This window comes from Peromyscus californicus, unplaced genomic scaffold, assembly GCF_007827085.1.
Source record: "Peromyscus californicus insignis strain IS unplaced genomic scaffold, ASM782708v3 Scaffold_19__1_contigs__length_69161282, whole genome shotgun sequence".
Classification (NCBI taxonomy): domain Eukaryota; kingdom Metazoa; phylum Chordata; class Mammalia; order Rodentia; family Cricetidae; genus Peromyscus; species Peromyscus californicus.
The window spans coordinates 59913374-59935923 of record NW_026294491.1 but is presented as its reverse complement, the minus strand read 5'-3'; the positions used below and the strand labels follow the sequence as shown (position 1 = coordinate 59935923).

The window sequence follows — 22550 nt, the reverse complement described above, 5'->3', positions numbered from 1 at the left end:
CTTAGGCATCATTATATAGATGCCATCCGTGCTGAGCAGTGTCACTGAATTGCAACCACAAGTGAATGCTTGCACTGTTCTGTGTCATTAGAGAGAGAACAGAGTGAGTTACATGAGAAAGCCAAAGCCCTTCTGTAGGTTTTGTCTGGTAGATGACGAGAATGCTTAGGTAAGTCACCTCCCGAGGCACCTGTGCCCAAGGTCTCTCTTCCTCAGCACAGCTTTAACACCCCATGTTCTGTCTGCATCCCACATATCAGTCTGAGAGCCTTAGGGTTGTTCATGGTTATGGGTCCTAAGATTGAGATGTAAAAGATCAGTCATTTCCACACTGGAAATTAGCCTCAGTTTATTTCTACCCATTCTTTGTATAAAAAGAATTGCAATTTCAATGCAATTAGTAGACTCCTCAAGATTTATTTATTTTTGTTTTATGTGTATGGGTGCTTTGCCCAAAAGAATGCATGCATGTAGGCTTATATGTATGTATGTATGTGTGCACACCACATGTATGTACTGCCTACTGAGGCCAGAAGAGAGCAATGAATCATCTGGAGGTGAGAATTGCAGATGGTTGTGAGCCACAATTTGGGTGTTGGGACCTGAGCCTGGATCTTCTGCAAGAGCAGTAAGTGCTCTTAAGTGCTGAGGCATCTCTCTAGCCCCCATATCAGATTCCTAAAATCTAGGAACTACACATTTCCAAAGTGTGATGTGAACGACCTCTCCCTGTGTGACACAGGTATGTGCTGCATCACTTCTGTACTAGTTTTCCTGTCTCTGAATTGTACCTCAGCAGTCAAGTTTCTTTTGTTCCTCCAAGTTCAAGAGGTCTGTAACATCTGTAATGCAAGAGAGACTGTGACATTAATCTGCATTTTCAGGGCTGGAGAGATGCTCAGTGGTTAAGAGCACTGGGTATTCTTCCAGAGGACCTGGGTTTGATTCCTTGTACCCATATGACAGCTCACAAGTGTCTATAGTCCAGTCCCAGGGGATCTGATGCTCTCTTATGGCCCCCACAGGGTGCACAGACAGGCACACAACATACACATAAAAATAAATCAACAATTAAAAACAGAATCTGTATTTTCATAATAGGAAGAGAAAGGAGAGAATTCAGGTAGCATTGTAAGTGGGGAATTTAACAGAGCAGAGTCACTAACATTCTGGCTTCACAAAGCTCCTTCTCCACATGGTCCTGCTAGAGTGAATCTGGTCCAGTGTGAGAAATATGGAAGTTCTACCAGTGAACTATGGGAAGGTATAAGCTACCTCGTGAATCACACAGAGGTCAAATCATGCATCTGCCTCTTTAAAAGTCACACTGAAACTTTTTTTTTTTAAGCAAATAGTTGCTTTTGAGAAAAGTACATCTAGATGTTAGTATTCAATCAGACATCAACGTGAAAAAAGTGTAAAAAAAGCTTGAGATGGATGTCTGTGTCACATAAGCATGGATGAGCAGAAGAAAAGGAGAACGTCCACAATCACTAATGTCAGATATTTGTAAAGCCTCCCACCTTTCTTCATAGCAATGTGTGCTGAGTGATGAGGTAAAGGGAGATCACACAGTACGAGAAGAGACTTCGGCTTTCTGATACTATAAACGTTGGGGTGCGACTTCAAGTATCTGGCATTTCAGCAGACAAGACTGAAATTCCTGGTAGAAGCTTAACGTGCATTTTCTAATGGTAATAAAGGCATGGTACTACGGCATGGTGACACACCCTCATATTATCTTGTTAGAAACATATCCTATTCCACTAACTGAAGAAAGAAAAGAAAGATAAATAAAACAAAATAATAAACAGCCCCCACTGGATTCCTCTTAAAAATAAAGCAGATCTGGTATGCCTTTGTCGCTTTAGAAAACACACTCTGTAGGAAAATGAAATATTTAAGCTGGCAAATGAGAATGGATTTGAGGGTTCAGTATCTTGGCTAACAGGAAAATTAAATTCAAGTCTGCAAAGAAACCAATACAGTATTTAAATATTTGCTAGAGTAGCACAGTATTTAATACATTTAAAGAAACATTTTTCTTGAAATGTGGTATAGTTCTTGTAAAGAACATTTTTTTTTCCCCCAGGAGAAAGAACTTGATGGAAGCACATTTTACTTTCTTCATATTCTGTGGACCTCAGTGGGAGTTTATACTTATGTTCACAAGTCATGTTTCTTTAAGTCTAAGATAGCTATATCCCACCCTTTGTAACTTTTTAAAGTAAATTTCATTTATAATAGCAAAGCCATTATTGAAGTAAAGCACCTATAGTTGCAAGATCAATACAATGTGTGTGTGTGTGTGTGTGTGTGTGTGCGCGTGTGTGTGCGCGCGCAGGCTGGAGTATTATATGTGGTAAACAGAAGAGTTATCTGGTACGGTGTGCAGTTCAGGCACTGTCTCCGCCCATGCAAGCTTACCCTGCTGAGGTCACAGGCCCTGAGGTCACAGAGGTACAGCATGACCTTGCCTTCTAGCCACAATGCCAGGTCAAACAGTGGCCACTTGCTGAGATTTGAGACTGAAAATGCAGAGGTAGCCTGCTTCTCTCAAGGTGGTGACACTAACCATGTGAACTACTTGTGGTATGTTATCTAGCCTCCAGGTAAAACAACAAAAACACACAGCTGACTAGGTTAAACAACATGAAGCCAACATAGAGCTAAGTGTCAACACAATTATTTCCTTGATGTTTCAGACCCCAAGGCTCAGCACCTCCATTTCTGTCTTTAGGGTGCATAGAAGCCACAAATCTTCCAACATGAGAAATTAGTCTCTGGAATTAAGAACTGTTCTAAACAACGTACCAAATAATGCATCTCCTAGAGACAGGAGAATACTTAATTGAACCTTACCCATGGTGCTGATGCTTGCACAGTCTGTGTACCAGTCACAAAGGTAATGTCTATCAACGTTATCTACATCAGTATCCTGAAAAACATGATGTATTTTACATATGTAACGAATATTGTATTACTTCGTGGTAGTACAACTGACATATATCTTTTAATTAGCACACAATAACTGCCATCTGGACACTGTCATAACCCTGAATATAAATTATACAAACACTTAAATATAATGGCCAAGTTCTTTACTCAGGAGGAAATCTGATCTTTTTAAATAACCTTATAAGCATATCAGCTAGAAGCGCCAGATTTTACTTAATAAAATCATCTCTAATTCCAGATGTGTTCTATTTCTGAATAAAATAAGCTTGATAATAGATTTTAGAATGGGCATGCAGTTATATCTCTTTGAAGATCTATGATCAGAAAAATTTAAAAATTATAATACAGAATCCTCTGGTTCAGAAATGCATTGTATCCTAAATGTTTATTAAAATCAGGATGTATCTTCCCATACACTGCCTTAAATGGTGGGTAGACTTCTACCTAATCCATCAAAAGCAATTCAGCCTAGATGCACTCAGATTGTACCTAGTGTATTTAGGCATGGGAAAGACCAGAATTAATTAAGAAAATTTTGGTGCTGGAGAGACAGCTCAGTTTAAGTACCCCCAAAACAATCATAGGAACCCACATTCCAATCTCTGAACAGAGAAAATCAGCACTCTTCCTGAGGTGCACATGGCTATACTCCCATTGCTGGAGTGGGGAAAGGTAGGAGTGAGACCTAGTCAGATACATGTAGTTCATGGATCACAGTCTAAATTAGTAGTTCTCAACATGTGGGCCAGGACCCCTTCAAGGGCCACATATCAGATATCCTGCATATCAGACATTTACACTAGTATTCATAACACTAGCAGAATTATAATTATGAAGTAGCAACAAAATAATTTTATGGTTGGGGGGTCACCACAACACGAGGAATTATTTTAAAGGGTCACGGCATTAGGAAGGGTGTGAACCACTGCTCTAAATAAGCTTCAGGTTTAGTGAGAGATTGTATCTCAAAAATGTAAGGTGGTGAGTAACTAAGGAAGGGAGACAAGGGATGTCAACTTCTCACCTTCACGTGCATGTGCACGCTTGTGCATGCACAAGTGGTAGTGGTATACACACACATACACACAAAACAGAGAGCAGAGAGGGAGGGAGGGAGAGAAGATGAGAAAGAGAAATTTGTCATCATTTGCATCATTTGACAAGGACTAGTATTAGGCAAATTTTCTGAAAACACTGAGTTTGTCCTTGACATAGTTTCATTATTTTTGAAAGCTTTTCAATTCCCTGGTACCTATCTCTGGAATTTTCTCTGTCCCACACTGTACAAGACAACATAAAACTTAATGTTCCTTACTAGTTAAATTTCTTCAAGACGCAAAACCAGTTGGTACTTCCTGTCACCAAAATTCTTTACAAAATGCCTCAGCTAATGAGTAAGAGGTAAGAAATCCAAATTCATGCTAATACATAAAATAGCAAGTAACCTTGGTCTTTCGTGTATTTTGAAAATATCTGAAGAAGATAACATCTTTTCAACTATGGTTTTTAAGAGCTGAGGACTCGCGATAATGAGGTTTTACATCTGTAAACCAAATATGACAAATCTACAATCACAATGTGGTTCTCTTCAGAAATGAAAGGAAATGACAAAAGAAAGTAAAATAAAGGCAAATGTCTATGAGGTTCAAGATGAGGGAGACCCACAACTGTACGTGTCTTAGATTTAACTGATGAGAGTCTGCATTCAAAAGATTTGATAAAAGGGAAGTGAATTAAACAACTGAAATATCTAAAAAAGGAAGAAATAAAACACCCAGTTACATGGAAATTGTGTAGCTCTGCATGCAAAATATTCTACATAAATTAATCCAAAGGGCAATTTAAAAGGTCAATTACAGAACACTCTGTCCCTGTAAACAATAACAGAAACAGTGCAGAAATCTGCAGGCTGTTAGAAGCTGCGGAGGCAGCCCTGAGCTCTGAGAGTTTTGCTGTCCGAAGAGCAGTGTGCTTTATCTTACAAACTCCTTGTGACTTCCTCAGGACGTATTTAGAACTGCGATTTCTGAATAAAGAGTACATGAGGAGGGTGGGTCTTCTTAGTGCATCATATGTATTTCCAGGCAGCTTTTTCAACTTGGGTTTCCGATATTCTAAGGAATTTTCTATTTCTAAAAACCATGTAAACTAGATCATTCTTGGTGCAATTTAAACAAAACAGATTTTCTAGTTTAAATAAAGTATGGCTCTCTTTCTCCAGATTTGATTTGGTTTTGGAGAGGTAAAATGGGAAGATAAATTTTCTTACACATGTCTCTTGTCCCCCAGAGACCATACTGCTTTAAACCACTCAGTTGGCCTTTAGGCTTCATATGTAAAAGTACCCAAATATCAAATAAGTGAGTAAAATGATCTACAATACTATAAGACAACAATAGAAGAATTTTAAAGATTTGATGAGTTTGAGCTGAGGGCTATCTCAAACAAAGCAAACACAGGCCACAAAGATATCATCACTTTCAAGTTATATTACACATATATGAGATCACAAATATTACAGTTCCTGTGCCTGGCTTCTTTCATTTAGCATGATATCTTCTAGGGCCATCATGCACTGGCTGAATTTTTTCCTCTTCCAATGACTGGATATTCTATCTTTCTGTCTGTCTGTCTGTCTCTCTTTCTCACCTCCCCCGCCCACGTCCTTCCTTTTTTCCGTTTTCTTAGGCAGAGTCTTACTGTGTAGCCCAGGCTGTCTTTGAAACTTCAGATCCTCCTGGGTAATGGGACTGCAGGCATTACTGAGTCCAGCAATATCACAATTTCTTTGTTTACTGGTCTGTTAAATGACAGGTTGTTTCTGTATGGTGGCTACTGTGAATCGCTGCAATAAACACTGGAATAAAGTTAGAAAAGACTTTCTAGTGTTTCTGTGGGACATTCTGGAGTTCTGCTAGCTGTGGTGCTAAATCTGAATTTTACCTTAGGTGGCACAGACACCTAACAACGCTACTTCTTCCCATCTAAGAACACAGGCCATCTTTCCAGACATTTGTGTTCTCAGTTTCGTTCAACCAATGGTGTGTGGATTTCAGTGTGCAGAGGCTTTTGTAAATGTCTGTTATCCTGGCTGCCTGGTGGATAAAGGGAACTGCAGAGTTATTCTCTAGGAAAAGGGGGCAATGTGAGCCCCTAGAGCCACTCCAGTGGCCAGGTCCCTCCCCTGAGAGCCTCTAACAGCCAGGTTCCACCCACAGAACACGCTAACTTCCCTAATCTCTGGACCCTGCCCCCACCCTGCATAGGAGTGGCCAGGCCCCTCCCCCTAGGACCTTTAACTACCAGGTTTCACTCACAGAATACTCACATCTCTATCCGCTGGACCCTGCCCCCACCCTGCAGAGCTAAAAGTCCAATCTCTGGACATGAAATCCCAACAATCTCCACCCTGGAAAAGCTCCGCTCTGAAAAGTTCCACCCCCTTCCCGAGAAGCTCTGCACAAGCCTCTATCCTGTTCAGTCCTCTGCTCTTTGCGCTCTAGCAGAGGCAACCACCCTCCTGTTTTTTTTCCATTCCAATAAATCTCTTGTGTGATGCTTGTTGTGTGGTGTGTATTCCATGGCTCCCAGCTGCCAGGATACCTTTCCATCGGAGCTGCAATGCTTACAGGCAATCCTTCTGCTTTCCCACCCCTCTCATTATCCTCCAATTTTCTTTTTCTCCATGGCTTGGATAGCTTCTACAGATGGGAGATACTTATGTATGGCATGCATCTTGATAAAGACCTATGTTCAATTACTGGAAGGAACGTGGCAACCTGGGAGAGTTTCTGTAGTTTTCTTTTAGAGTGAAAACAGCCCCTTAACTACTCTGCATTCTGACTTCTGTTTTCTCCACACTCAAGAGCAGGTCAGTGAGCTCAGGATCAACAATCTCTGCCTTTGACTGTTTGGGGGAACAGAGTAACTGTAAGAAAGGGCCGAAAGAGCTCGTAACATTTTAATAGAAAATGATGAAATACCAAACTGTTAATATGCAAATCCTAGTTATTGAAAATTTAAACATAATACTTAAACATATCGGCATATATTAGTTAACAATGGTTTCATTACGACATCTTCATAATTAGATCAGATTCAACCCCACTACTTTTTGCCCCTGCCCCTCCCACTGACAGTCCTGCTCCCAGCTAGTCCCCGTGCACTTTCTGTTGCATGGCCGCAGTAACTGTACTAGTCCACAGTTTTCAGGATTTTGACAACACGGCAAACACTGCCCCTTGTAACCAATCCTAAGAGCTATATTACAGGAATATGACGGAGGCAATATGGCTTTTAATAATAATTCATTCTTATAGTCTGTCAGTACAGTATACATAGCAGATAAAGGAAAAAGTATATGCTCCTTATTGCCAAATATTCAGAGTAGGTTCCTGGACAAAAATAACTACATCACAGTACCACTGCATCTGAAAAATAGAATCTTCTATTAAAGCTGGAATTGGTACCCGGCATTGCTAACTATGTATTTGGGCCAGTGCAAGTCAACATGGAAGAAGTGTGGGTCGGGAAAATCTCTGACCCCTTTAGCTAAGGCCAGGCAAACAATGACAGCCTTTCACAACAGCAAAGTCGGCAGAAAAATTCGAAGAGCCCTAGCAGAGCAAATTCATAGAGGCATGTACTGGTGCAGCCGCAGCCTCTTACATCCCCGTGTGGGCCAGAGGAGACTGGCTTTCTCTACTTGGAAACTGTATTTTTAAAAACTGAAAAACAGATACTAGTATCAGCATAGCCCACTGTTGTGGCTCAGTGTGACACATCCTCACAGTCTCATTCGTCTGAACACATGGTCTCCAAATAGTGCTGTTTAGGGATGCTGTGGCACTCTTAGGAGCTGGAGTCTAGGTGAAGTAACTGGGCCACAGAAGGACAGGTTTTCAGGGTTACAGCCTGGCTCTTTTCCAGGCAAACTCTCTGTGTCCTGGTCTACCAGCTTATTATTAAGCTGCCTCTTGTTCTCACAGCTATGGACAGCCACCACTTCTTCTGTCAGGAAACTGTGAACCCAAGAAGATCCTTACTTAGGTTGCTCCTCATCAGGCACTCTGTTGCAATTATGAGAAAAATAACTAATAACCTAGCTAAAAGGATAGCTATGTTATTCATCATGTATAAGACAAACACTTAAAGTTTTCAGGGTTTGGATGCATGCATGCTCACAGGGAGCTCTTTTAGTAGGTTAAACTAGCCAAACACTAGTGGCTATAGTGGACTTTATCACGACCTGAAATATCCACACAGATACTGCTAGATGACGGCATGTCTGCTAGCTCACACGGTGTACAAGTGTTTGTGAGCCCTGGCAGAGAGATGAGAAAAGGAGGAGGGTGGAAGCAGAAGATGGAAAGATTGCTTGAGCAAGATTCTTAAAGATGCATGAATATCACACTAAAAGGCTCTACCGTAGAAAAGGAGAATGGCAAAGAGCAGTGGCCTGACCGGCTGCCACCTGCCTTTAAAATTGATGCCATGAAAAGCATCAGGCAGATCCATTACCACCATGGATCACACTAATCACTACGACACTCCCAGCTGAACCTAACACGATTTGTTCTAAGCGAGGAACGCGATGGTGGCGATAGGCGGATGTCTACCGTTAGGTATGTGTGATTTATAGGAAGCAGCAGTAAGACCTGGACTGCAGGCAGGTCCTCAGCACAGATGCAAAGACAGAAGGGAGAGGCGGTTTCTGGAGCAAATCAGCAATGATTTGCTAATTCCACTACACAAACTGAGGCACTACGACAGAAACCTTGCCACAGAAGAGACTTATTTTCATATTTAGAAATACTAACTTACTGAGATTAAGCTAGTGAAGATAAATAAAAGCCAGACTATATAACAACAATCTGCCCACCTACTGTGGGGAATGTGGGTCAAGGAGAAAGAATAGGGAAATATAATCCACAAAATATTCAAGGGAAAAATATGCTGGTTATTACAGTGACCACAATCTGAGAACTATAAACACTAAATGTAAATTAGTGGTAAACCTTGTGGTGTTCTTAAATTCAATGATATTTTAAAACTCTTTTCTGCCAAGGTGTTTTATAAACAAGTTGGTGGACTGATGTCTAAGAGAAGCATTTCATTTAAAAAAGATCAAATTAAAGTTACTTGAGACAGAAAATATTGGTTCTAAAAGTTGTAATTGAACAGTATGATCAGCTATGTGCTTCACAAACACACAGTGATGCAGGAGGCAGCCCAGCAGCCCAGCCATAAGTGCATATACGTGTCCATGAAGGAGGAGGTGCTGGATGCTGGGAGCACTGGTGTCTGTCCATCTTTACCCGGACACATGTTTCACTTCTGTGATCTGGGGAAGGGAGGATGAACAGTCATCCTGTGCCTGTATTTTACCGAGTCCCCCCTATAGAAAGTATTCTTTTACTGAGACAAGGGACCTTGCTGCTGCCATGTGTCTTCTGACTTGGATGAGGAAACAGAGTTGCACAAGCTCAGTCTCAAGGCTGCTGCCATTCATTTGGCTCCCTGGGGGTTTAGAAAAGAGGCAGGAAGGTAAATTTCACTCAGAACTAGGAAAGAGCAGTCTGGACAGCTCTGAAGGCAAAAGACACTGAGAGTGGGGGTGAGCTTTCCAGTCAGAACCAAGTCACCAGAGCCTCTCCTTCAGCCCAGGCATTTTTCATTGAAAAATTACATTAATAACATCATCATCATTTTTTTATTATTATATGTGTGTGCATGTGCATTTATGTACTACATACACTGTATGTGTGGAGGACAGGACAACTTGGGGGGGGGTCAGTTTTCTCCTTCCATCATTCCATCATGTGTATGCTGGGGACTGAACTCAGGACCTTGGGCTAGACAGCAGGCACCTTTACTGTTCAGCCATCACACTGGCCTGAGCCCCACATTTTTTGACAGACACTCTACCTATAACAAAACTTAGTAGTCACTCCTTTTGTCATTTTTTTCCTTTCCAAACTGAGATTGCAATATCTTTTCAAAAAACTTTGAGTCTCTTTCGAAAAAGTCACATTGTATAGCCACATTAGAAATGCTTTGCAGAGCCTCTAAAGAGAAGGCTTAAAGTTTTTGTTACTGCGCTATAATCTTATTTGAAGACAGCAATTTCTCCCTCTCAATGGGCCCACTGTACTTGTTGAACATCTTGAGTAGTAGAATTTTTCAAAAAGCCTGTTTGGAAAACAAAAGTCTAAAAAGTCCTCTTATATGCCAATTGGTACTTAATTATATTTACCTCTATTTAGAAAAAGTTTTTATTTACAGCAAATCATTCAGTATTCCTTGGGATTCCTTTTAAATGAGATTCTAAGGTCAATAGATGCCTTCAGTGTTTTATTTCCAAATAATGACCGTCTTGGCACCTTGCTGACATGACCCTTGTGTGTGTCCCACACTTAGACTTTAGGGGGAAGGAACTGTTAACAGGCCAAGCAGGGCAAACTGAACACTGCCCTCTGCTTCTCTTTAGTAAAACCTTTACAGTTTTCTATTCTTTTTATCATGTATGACAAATTCAATGTCACCAACTTTTTCAAATCCTGCTAGAAGTGTTCTTACAAATATCCCATGAAATTGCATTACATTCATATGTTACATTGGAAACAAGTAGGACATTTACAAGGCTGAGCATTTGTATCCAGAAGCGTGGAATGTTCTTCATGTTTCCTATACTTGGGACATGGCTTACATCTCTCTCTATGCTTCTTGCTGACATGAAGTCTGCTGCATGTAACATTTTCTTACAGACTTGTAGACTGTCTTTCTACTCATTTCCATGCTCTGGCAGTTACCAGGAAGAGCTATTTTTGTTTTAAAAATCAATATCTACCTTTATTAATTACAACGCCTTTAAGATTGAATATCAAGGTTTACCTAAACGAAAAGTTGACATTCCATATACCTCCTGGGAATTTTTAATGCCTGCATATAGAAAAGGATTAACTTTATTGGCTAGTGTTCCCTGAACTCTGGCAAATGAAAGTGGCTTGAGTAGGAATTCTGGGATTTAATGGAACTCTGATGAAAAGGTCATATCCATACGAATGTTAGATAAACTTAGATATTTACTAAGAATCTTTTCTTCATCCAAATCAATTGATTGAAAATTGAGGATGAGTTGTTCTAGTTCCTATGACGTCTGTATTTCTGCTGGCTTCTGTACAACTGTTATGTATGAAAGCAGGCACTGGATGTGGACATGAAGCATTTTCTACAGACTGCATCTTCATTATAGGGGGTATCTTTTACTAACATCACCCCACTGCTCCATTTTGAAGCTTTTCTCCTTCAACTCTCTTTTCTACAATGCTAATGTTATTATCTCTATCAACTGGATCTGTCTCATATACTTAAGATAGTTCTTTTACCTTTAAACACATCAAGTAAAATACATTCTAGTCCTACAAATATAACAAATAGATATAAACATAATATATATGCATAAATAAACATGCATGCATTTCCACATACAGACTAGAAATATAGCTTTCTAGGATGGAGATATATATATATCTATATCTGTCTTTCTTCCTACCATTCTGAAGACTGAACCCAAGGTCTTGACATACACAAGGCTAACTGTTGACCATGGAGTCATAACCCTCACACCCATCTTCATTTCCAAACCCCAAATTCATTGGCATTAAAATAAGCATGTAATAGCCGGACGGTGGTGGCGCACGCCTTTAATCCCAGCACTCGGGAGGCAGAGCCAGGCGGATCTCTGTGAGTTCAAGGCCAGCCTGGACTACCAAGTGAGTTCCAGGAAAGGCGCAAAGCTACACAGAGAAACCCTGTCTCGAAAAACCAACAAAAAACAAAACAAAACAAAACAAAAAAATTAGCATGTAGTGAAGGTTTTTTTCTTTTTAATTGTTTAATTGGGGTTAGGGGTTAAATTGTCTTTATAAATGCTTACCTTACCCATACCAGTCCTTTCTCTTTTATGTTAGATTTTTATTGCAGGTGTTTACAGACTCTTAGTTTTATAGGAATTTTATTTTCCTTTATAATTGAAATAAATCATGCTGGGGACTAGTAGAAAGAATACAAACAGAAGACAGAGAGCTTCTGAGCTGTCTCTGGCTCCTCAGTGAGGTTTCTAGTTGTCTTGCCACAAGAAACCATGCTGTCTGGACTGAAAGCTCTTGGAGATTAGAGCTCAACATCTAAGATTTGACTGGATAACACAGGCGATGTCTCTTATCATTCAGCCTTCAGGAGACACTGTGTTCTGTAAAATCTATGGGCAGTTCATTCCTTGTTAAGTAAATTAGGTGGCCACCTGAGATATCATTCAATTTAAAGCTTATTCAAAAACAAAAACATTTTAAGCTGCCTTATATGTATACCATCCTGCCTTCTAACTAGATTCTATCGGATTACAGCAGGAATAGTCACTAGGGATTTCTGCACCCCAATCCACCTGAAGGGTGTTCTCTCTGGCAAGCGCTACTCACTGTGTGCCTTACCTCCTTGTAGGTTAGACTAAACACAGAGCTCACCCGAGTTTTCCAGTGATCATGTTTGCAGGCTCTTCCTCACCTTGGACAGAATGGCTGACTTGCTCAATGACAAACTTGAGCCTTTCAGACTCCTCCCCATGCAGAGCCCTCTAGTCAGGCGGCTTTTGCTATGAGAAACCAACTCTCTCTCCAACTTTTAGGGATTCTTCCCTGGTTTCTGGTTTACTTAGCCACAACTAGCTGACTAGAAGGAAAAAAGACTCAACACAGAAACCACTATCGACATTAAAACCCCTCTCCTCATTCAGAAGTGGGCTGTATTCACGGTGATGGCTGTGCTTCCTATTTCCCTCTTTGGTGCTTCACGTCTCTTAAACACACTAAGATAACTCAGAGGGGTATTCATTTATTTCCACTCATTCATTCAAGTTGGAGGGAACTTCACAGATCACATCAATGGACCTCTGCCACAGAGATGGCCAAACATTGGAAATTTGGTGCTGGAGAACTAACAGGGTAATATGATTGACTATAATGAAGGTGAACCATAAAGGTAAAATGGATGTAAAATTTCAGACAGTTTCCTTATTTCTAGCTCCAAAATACTTAACAGCAATGAAGTGGATTCCAAGGAAACACAAAGCCAGGCACACACATCAGCTCAAAACCACAGCAAAGAACATGCTTTTCACCCACCCACTGGACGCTTTCAGAATCAGCTAGGGTCCCAAGTCTTTATGTTTGTGAAAGTTTTCGTTTCAAAATTGCATTTACATGAGAACTGAGAGAGAGGGTGGGAGAGAGAGAGAGAATGAGAGCAAGCGAGAGCTCTTGTCCCAGTGCAACGCTGTTGGTGGGTCTACACCATTTCCTCTGTTCTAGGAGAGAAGGTAGCACATGGTTTCTGCAGGCATAAGTGATGCTTAGAGGAAAATTAAATCACGGAATGATGGCGGGGCTGATTATTCTACTGCGCTTTAAAGGCAAGAGATTGCAGTCTTCGAGTCCAAAGTGGTTTCATATGGACTGCCGCAGCTGCGGTTTACTCTTGAAACTATAACCTGTCAAATTAGAAGCAGGCAAGGCCTCCGCTCTTAATGGTTCACTTTCTTTCTGCTTCTACTGTCTGCAGTTATGTCTACAAGTCTATCATTTTTTATTCAGTTCAACTATGCCATTTGGATGAGTACAATGTGGAAACTACTTGTCATCTTGGCAGGAGAAGATTCTAGTATGTTACAGGCTTAAATAAACTCAATTGTGGGCTTGCTCTCTAGATAAGGCTGACTTCTGCTGTGAGTTTGCTGCTGTTTCATTACTTGGATAACACTGCAATGTATGATACTGGAAAGTAGTTCCGATGTGTGAGCTCTGGAGGGGTTTTGGCTTCCGGAGACCTGACTGACTATACCGAGTCAACACCCTTCCAGCTCTACTCTGCTGTTAGTAGGATTACAGAATGTTCCACTCTCATTCCCTCCCTTAACTGTGGAATGGCCTTCAGGCAATTTACTTGTTTAGCTGAGATCTGTCCCAACTAAATTGAAAAGTCAGGTGTTTACATATAACTCTGGTAGAGTCCTCCTTTCCTGGCTTTCTCCATGCTTGTCTCATGATATGAAATATTAGAAACTAAGGCACAAACACTTTGCTCCCTAAGCAACGCATCATAAGTGAAACCATTCCCTACAAAATCACATCCTGTTGAGGCCATAATGACTTCAGAAATACGTGTTTATCATCTGCTTTAGAAAACTTAGCATATTTTTGGCCCACGGCAAAGCTGAAGTAAAACCATTTGTAGTTGCCTCAAAGCAAGCTAACCACACTTTCCTAGGTAATTGATACCTAAGAGGATACTGCCTTCAGATCACAGCCCAGGATCTAGGCATGCTAATTCTTTAAAGAAGGTTGTTAAATTTACAATGCATGGATGTCAACTGGGCTTCCTCCAGAACTCAACTGCAATAATTCCCCTTTTAGCACGCATAGAGACTACAACGAAATAGGCATTTAGAAACTCCCTTGGAATTCTGGAATTACCTCTCTTGCCCAATTTAAAGAGAAGGGGGAAACTGAGATTCCTTTTTGAATGTAAAGCATAATAGTTGTAGTGAGAACTAAGAATACTACCATGTGTTTTGGAAGGCACTCAAATGAAATCAATCATTACTTTCATTTTTCCTGGAGTGTATTTAAAGAAGCAGTGATTTAAAGTATAGATAGCTAAGGTAAACAGAAGACATACAATTTTTATATTCATTGTGAAAACATGTGTAGGGAATGCAAATATGTCACTTGCTTTCTGTGACAGTGATGTAAAGCATGTAGCTTCCCTGGACACCACCTCAGCCAGTGAGGCCAACCACAGCCGCCAACAGCAATCTGAAAGGCAGCTCTTCACTCGGTGTGCCAAGACAAAAGCACTAAGAATTACCTTTGCCCTGGAGGAAACTGGATAATTTGGAAAAAAGAAAAGTTAAGTAAATATTTAATCTAAAGTAGCCTGAATGGAATAAAACGCAATAGCAAATGTCAGATCCAGAGAAGGGAATCCTTGCCACTTCCAAAGAGGAAAACAGAGAATTAAAACTCAAGATGTTTCTCTAAGTTGAGTGTGGAGGCTAAGCTTCCCTTCCCAGGGCTTGCTCCTGAGTGTGCTGTCCAGACAAAGTCACTGATCTGGACAGTCAAGGACAGTGGACCACAACCCGAGATCACAGACACTGTGCTGGGCAGTTTACTGCTGTGAAACACAAGAACGTGCCATACCTCCATTCTTTCCTGTTTAACATCGTCAAGTTCGTTGTCTTCAAACATTGCCAGAAGCTCTCCTGTCTGGTCAATAGAGTTGATCAAGTCCTGAGCGATCTTCTGTCTCTTGTTTGTACTGCTGCTGCCACTCAGTTTTTCTTCATGAAGATCAGAAACAGAGAAAACAAGGCCTGAGCATGGTCCATTAGTCAGCATATGTAACAAACATTGCATGTGACATTCACTTACAATCATTTTTACAGAGAAAACTCTTGCCTCTAAAACAAATCATACAGAAATCAATCACTTCCTAATACCACAAAATAAAAAATAGAATCAAATCACATTATTAATTACCATTGAAAGTTGAATCCTTTATGAAAGGAAGAGGAGCTCTCAGGCTTGGCAAAGAATACTGTTTTGTAGTACTTATAAGAGAAATAAAACACAACCAGGAAAGAGGGTGTGCTAGGTAAACACAAGCAAAGAAGGCAGAATCCACAACTATTAATGTTAGAAAACATAGTTCATGACCAAAATTGCTACATGTGACAGAGTGAAATATTATCTAATGAAAAAGGAAGACTAACAGGCATACTCTTCCCCCCCCCCCCCCCCCCCCCCCGCCCCCCCCCCCCCCCCCCCCGAGACAGGGTTTCTCTGTGTAACCATCTTGGCTGTCCTGGAACTCACTCTGTAGCCCAGGCTGGCCTCAAAGTCACAGGGATCTACCTGCCTCTGCCTCCCCAGTGTTGGGATTAAAGGCATGCATCACCACTGCCCGGCAGGCATAATCTTTTATAGAATCAAGATAACAGAAAAAAAATATCACAAAAGGAAACCTATTCAAAATGTACTCAATGAAAGATACTTGAATGCATTTCTTTCAAAATTTGACAATTTATGTTAAGGCCCCCCAAAATACAAGTGCTTCGGCACCTATGTTAGCACCCAATAGAAACAGGGGAGTCTATTTTCTCAAGTCGTTTTGTCCTGAAATAAAAATTTTAATGAACACATATACTCACAGCAAAGCTGGGGATGCAGCTGTGCAAGGCCCTGTGTCTGATCCCCAACATCAAGGGGGAAAAAGAAGGACAGAAATATACACACCCAACAACATTGCATGTACTGCTTTCTCCAACATCCTTCTTCCCTTCCTTCCCTCCCTTCCTCTCTCCCTCCTCTTTATGTTACCCGCCAATCTCCAACTCAAGACATAACTCATGATGGCCATCCTCACATGACCACCATACATTTCTCTGTGCTCACATATTCACAATATATTTCTGTACATATGTGTTCTCTTCATTCCCTTTAAAAACAGGCTCTTACAGCCTTTCTTTACGAAGAGGGGTTCTTATATCCTCTCTTGTGTCCATGTGTCCCAGCTGAGGACAGAGAAAGATCTCTCTCTCCATCTTCATGGATAAAGCCTGATTCTTCTGAAAGGCCTGAATAAACATCTATATCCTATAGTATCTACTAACTGGCTTTCAATCCATCCTCTGTTGATGGGCAGACATTTGCACTGGGGAAATGCTCAAGAGGTATCTCATTCATAGGTGTGCTCTGTCCTCATGGCACAACTTTCTAAGAGTGGAAATGTTAGAGACACTTCACATTTCATGAAAGCAATTCTGAAGCTGTTTTCTCCTACATTTCTTCTCAGAACTCCAGCAAACATCGGATGAATCTATTAAATACTGTAACGTTAACCCTATAATCAACAAGGGATTTCACTGAGCCTGACAAGCCTGTTTTCCATCTGTGTTCATCTGTGCTAACAAGGGCTTTTTCCTTTGGTAAACTGGAGAGCATCTTTGGTACGGAGTACTCTAAAATCTTTATATTGTTGTTCTTTTTAACTTTTGACTTCTCCCTACTTCCTCAGAGAGTAAAGTTTCAAAGTTTATTTTTCAGATTTACTATTTCCTTCATTTTGTTTTTTATCTTTATGCATCTAGAATTTATTTTATATATAGTTAATACTATATCTTCACCTTTAGAGTCTTTAAAATATATGTACAGCACCATTTTTATGTTTTCCTGTTGTACTGAAATTTTGTCATAGCTCAAACATCATGTCTTAGATTTTGTTTGTAGACTTTCCAGCCTTTGCCAACCTTCCATGCACAAAGTCCTCAACGATACCACAGGATTCATATATACACTTACTCTTCTATTTCATACTTTCCCAAGACACATATGGGCATTTCTTGCTCCATAGGAAAGCTAGAATATTTTTGTATGACCCCAAGAAAATATTACTGGAATTAAACCTAAAGCAGTGTGAATTCATTAATTTTGGTTGGACTGATATATTTAATGTTTCAATTCCACTGTCCATTTTTATAGTTATTCCTAATTTTATCCACTCCTCTAGTCAATGTTAATAGGCTGCTCCCCATGTTAATTCCAAGGACTATTTTCCTGAGTTCTCCAGGTGACTGTGCAAAGCACTGTGATACTCATCACATCTTTAGGCTGCTCATGTTGATCCCCAAATATTCAGTAATATGCTTCCTAAGTAGCTTAGATGGGGGTTATTATCCATGAACAATTAAAGATTAGTGAACTAAACCCTACTAGGTAGCTACTCTTATTTCAAGTGTAAACCTTTCTGGCCAGTTTCACTTTTTTTGTTTTTAAAGTATTCTGTGGACATAGGGAAGAAACACAGATGACTGTTGATACTCCACTCGAAGGAAATAAGATCTAAGCACTCGTAATCTGGCACTTGGCTGGTTGACTAGTTAGTGGCTACAGGTGTGTGACACTAAACAGGTAGTTCTCAACCTTTCCAGTGCTGCAACTCTTTAGTGCAGTTCCTCATACAGTGGTGACCCCAACCATACAATTATTTCAGTGATACTTCCTGACTGTAAGTTTGCTACTGTTATGAATTGTAATGTCAATATCTGATATGCCACCCCTGTGAAAGGGAAGTTCTACCCCTATGTGGGTCACGACACACAGATTGAGAACTGCTGCACTCAACAGTGTGCCTTCTATAATCTTCTTTTACTTTGCAATGTTTGAATATAAAATTCTGAGTACAATGCTAACATTATCTCTTTTTTTTCACATTTTTATATACACTCATCAAACACTTATTGGACACCTCATTTTGTAATCTTCCAATTTACTTTTGTTGACATTTGTGATTTTTATTTCTTCCTTTTTTTTTTAACAATACTTCATCCACGTTGATAAACCTTCCATTTCTTCTTTGTTAATTTGAAATTTTAATATACTTTTCTGTTCTATTAATGTTTGTTTTTTCCCCTCTGTATTTATATTATTAAAAGTCCTGCTGTTCTTTCTTTTTTGAGGTGTGTATTGCATGTGCACACGGTGCATTCTGCACACATGTGCGCTGGTATGACTCCCTGTATGTATGTGTACATGCCAAAAGCCATCCACTATCCTTCTCTACTGTTCTCTGTGTGTTTCTTTGAGGCATGGTCTTATTCTAAGATAAAACTATTGGAGCTGGGGAAATGGCTCTGTAGGTTAAGGTCCTAGCCATGTAGGCCTGAAGGCCTGGGTTTGGATCCCCAGAACCTACAGGCAAGCTGGAAGCAGCAGTGTAAACAAATGTAATCCCAGTGCTCAACAGCTCTACCAGGAGATGGGAGGTTGAGACAGAAGACTCCAGAAACTCACAGACCAACCAGTCGAGCACATGCAACAGTGAACAAGCTGGGTTCACTGACAGGGAAAGGACTGATACCCAAGGTTGTCTTCTGACCTCCACACTCGTGCCATGGTGTAGTAGAATATGAGATTAAGGTGTGTTACTTTTGTTTATGTTGCATTTGTTTAACTCTGTGAAGCTGTGTTACTTTTACCTGTCTAAAACACCTGGTGGTCTAATAAAGAACTGAACGGCCAATGGCGAGGCAGGAGAAAGGATGGGCAGGGCTGGTAGGCAGAGAGAATAAATAGGAGAAACCTGGGAGGAAAGGAAAAAGAAGTAGCTAGAGAGGGAGAAGGATTCCACAGGCCAGCCACTCAGCTACACAGCAAGCCACAGAGTAAGATTTATAGAAGTAAGAGAACAGGAAAAGCCCAAAGACAAAAGGTAGACAGGATAATTTAAGTTAAGGAAAGCTGCCTAGAAATAAACCAAGCTAAGGCCAGGCATTCATAATTAAGAATAAGAATCTGTGTGTGATTTATTTGGGAGCTGAGTGATGGGCCCCTCAAAGGAGAAGAAACAAATGACAGCACTATGGCATGTAGGTGCCTGTACTACACACATACAAGACAAAACTACTGTTGTATTTATTAATATATTTACAAAGTTGATTTGAGCTGGGGGGACAAGTTAAGGGCCCTGGCATGGTAACATGAACTCTACAACTGAGCTACACTCCTAGCCAGTTTAAAAGCAAAATATAACTCAGAAAGTTACTGGAAAAGGTCATAGGGGAGTCATTAAATGCTGCAGCTGGTGGTTAATACAGAGTAACAAATGAAGTTATCAGTGAGACCTAGGGAGTGAGAAAGAACTAAAATATTTTTCATTTGACGAATGATGGTTATACATACCAAATAAAGACATCTGAAGCATTGTCAAATGTAAGTACTGATTATCTGCTGTCTGCTATGAATATGTTAATAAATGTTTAGAATAATAAGTATGCTTATCATGAAAAAAATAATTTTAGAAAAAAAATCTTTATAATTATGTGCCTGCTAATTTAAATCATGGCTTTTAACCTTTAATGAAAACAGAAGCACATTTTAAGTCAATCTTTGCCTAAATTATGTAGCTCTAATCAAGGTATTAGTAATAAATCCATACATTATTTTTTCAGGGTAGAGTCTAGACATAGATCTTCTTCATACAGCAGCTAACTCTTTAGACAAAAGATATCAGTTGAAGCCAGAAGCTAATGAAGTCAATGCTGGAGGAAGATTCTAGAAGTGAAGTCCACACAAAAATCATACAAGTTACTTAAAACATTACGAGATTTGTGTGTGTGTGCGCATGCATGTGGGTGTGATTTTTCCTTTTGATTGTATCTTGATTGTTTAGTCTAGGAGTAACCTTTGCAGAAGACAATGTCCTACTGCAACCAGAAGAGGTTTGAAGGGCTGTTTTAGATGATTTCCTCAGGCAGCCCTCTGTTTCCAGCTCCAGGTAACCACTCCAGGCTGCTGTCCCTCTGCTGCTACCTGACAATCTGGGACATGTGGTCTTTGGGATGGGCTTCTACTTTATCCACATATGAGCATGCCAGTGTTCAATTCCACTTTATTGCTCTAAGTATTTCCTGCATTAATATTCTATATTTATTTATGTCTTTATATGTTGGCAGATATTGGGCTGATTCTAGTTTTCTACTGCGAAATATGCTGCTTTTCATGTTCATGTGAAATTTTTCGTGTGAGGACATTTCTCTTCATTTAGCTTTACTATGTACTGAATGGCTAGTTCACTGTCTGTTAATCTTGGTGAGAAGCTTCTGGGATATTTTCTGAAGTACCTGCACTGTTTTACCCTCTTCCTAGTATCATAAGCTAAAGCTCTTCACAGCCTCAACAGCATTTGCCTTCATCGGTCTGTCAGTCACAGACATCCTGGTAGGTGAGGAGGAGGCTATTATTGCTGATTTGCATGTGCACTCTAGCTCAGGACAATGACCATCTTTTTGGCATCTATTAGCAATTCTGGCGTCTATTAGCAGATTTTTATTTCTGCTGCAAGATTTTCTCAGCTCCTTTGTCCATTTTTAAACTGATTTATTGTCTTTATTATGAAATTGAAGAATTCCTTGCACATTTTGCCTACAGATTTCTTAGCAGAGATATGCATACAAGACTTTCTCCTTCTGTGTTTTCTTCTGCATGCTCTTTGAAGCACTTTGAAGGCTTCAAACTCCATCAATTCTAATTCAATAGTGGTTTCCTTGGCTGTGATGCTTTTGGTGTCATGTATTCAAAATACTGTCCTCATACAAAGCTGCCAACAGGTATTCCTGTGAAAAACATTCTATTTGGCAGTCCAGAGATGGTTCCAGAGGTAAAAATGCCCGCCATCAAACCCGATGATCTAAGTTCAACCCCAGGACCCACATGGTAGAGGGAGAGAACCAATTCCTGCAAATTGAATTCTGACCTCTGCACACTCACCATGGAATATACACTGCCATACATAAAACAAGGAAATGAAGATAGAATGAAAATGAAAAAAAGCATTTTGTATTCTGAGCTACTACAATGAGCTCTCAATGATCTCTACTGTAGGTTTTTTGTTCTTCTGTTTGTTTTGGGGGCATATTGCATCCGGAAGGGATCAAATGATTTCTTCTCTATGTAGATCTCTAGATGTCACAGAGGCCTTCATGTCTCTAGTGGAAGGAGCTGTTCCTTCCACATGGAACTGTCCTGCAGGCTATGTTGAGCATCACTGAGCCTCTCTGTGAGTCTCACTTGGGCTCTTTGTTCTGATGCACTGACCAGCATGGACCCTGTTTGTATTGTGGTGGACTCACAACACAGTTTTGAAGTCAGCAAGCTTGAATCCTCCAACTTTGCTGCTTGTTGAGATGGTTTTGACTGTTCTGGGTCACGTACAAATTAGAAAATACATCTTTTCCTCTCTAGAATCTGACATTTCCACACGAATGCCAGAATCAGTCTGTTCATTTCATCAAAAGCTGGCGCAATCTATAGCTCCAGCTGAGGATGGCTATTGCCTTCACAATCCCAAGCATTCCAGCCGTGAACACTGGCTACTTTTGAGTTTCTTCTCAGTCTTCTCTCTCTCAACAGTGATCTCTAGTTTCTATGTAGAAATCTTGTAGGTCACTGGCAAAATTTAGTCCAAATAGTTTATTCTTTGTGATGCTGTGATACATGGTATTACTTTCTTTCTTTTCCTTTTTTTGATATTGCTTTCTTCATATCTTGGGTTGTTTGTCCTGAGTATAAGGAATGTGTACTCACTTGTTTTGTTTACATATTTATCTTGTATCCTGAAAATCCACGAATGTGTCCACCAATTGTAACAGTTTTTAGTAAGTTAAGACATTTTTCTATATAAAGAGCATTCAGATGCAAACATAGCTTTACATCTTCCTTTCTAATCTGAGTGCTTTCTTTTCTTTTTCTGCCTAAACATGATGGTAAAACTTTTGTACAATATTGCATAGAAGAGGAACAAGTGCACAGTCTTGTTTTATTCTTGATGTTGGGGAGGAAAGACTCCAATCTTTCATGTAAGCCTGCTGTTTCTGAGTATCCTTGGTTAGTCTAAGCTGCTATAAAATAAACTGTAGACTGGGAAGTTTAGACAACATTTACTCACCTGAGTTCTATAGGCTATGGCACTCTCTACAC

At 40.1% G+C, this 22550-nt stretch overlaps 1 protein-coding gene across 6 annotated transcripts in view; it reads right to left on the bottom strand.

The window, feature by feature from the left end:
- Supt3h (SPT3 homolog, SAGA and STAGA complex component) overlaps positions 1-22550 on the bottom strand; it is a 355460-nt gene that overhangs the window by 94983 nt on the left and 237927 nt on the right. For all 6 annotated transcript variants that reach the window (XR_008219946.1, XM_052745407.1, XM_052745406.1 and 3 more), the window contains one exon: positions 15216-15355. Coding sequence is in view for 5 of the 6 variants with exons in the window: in XM_052745407.1 (XP_052601367.1) it covers positions 15216-15355 (140 nt within the window). In the remaining variant the exon portion in view is untranslated. The remainder of the gene's footprint in view (positions 1-15215; positions 15356-22550) is intronic.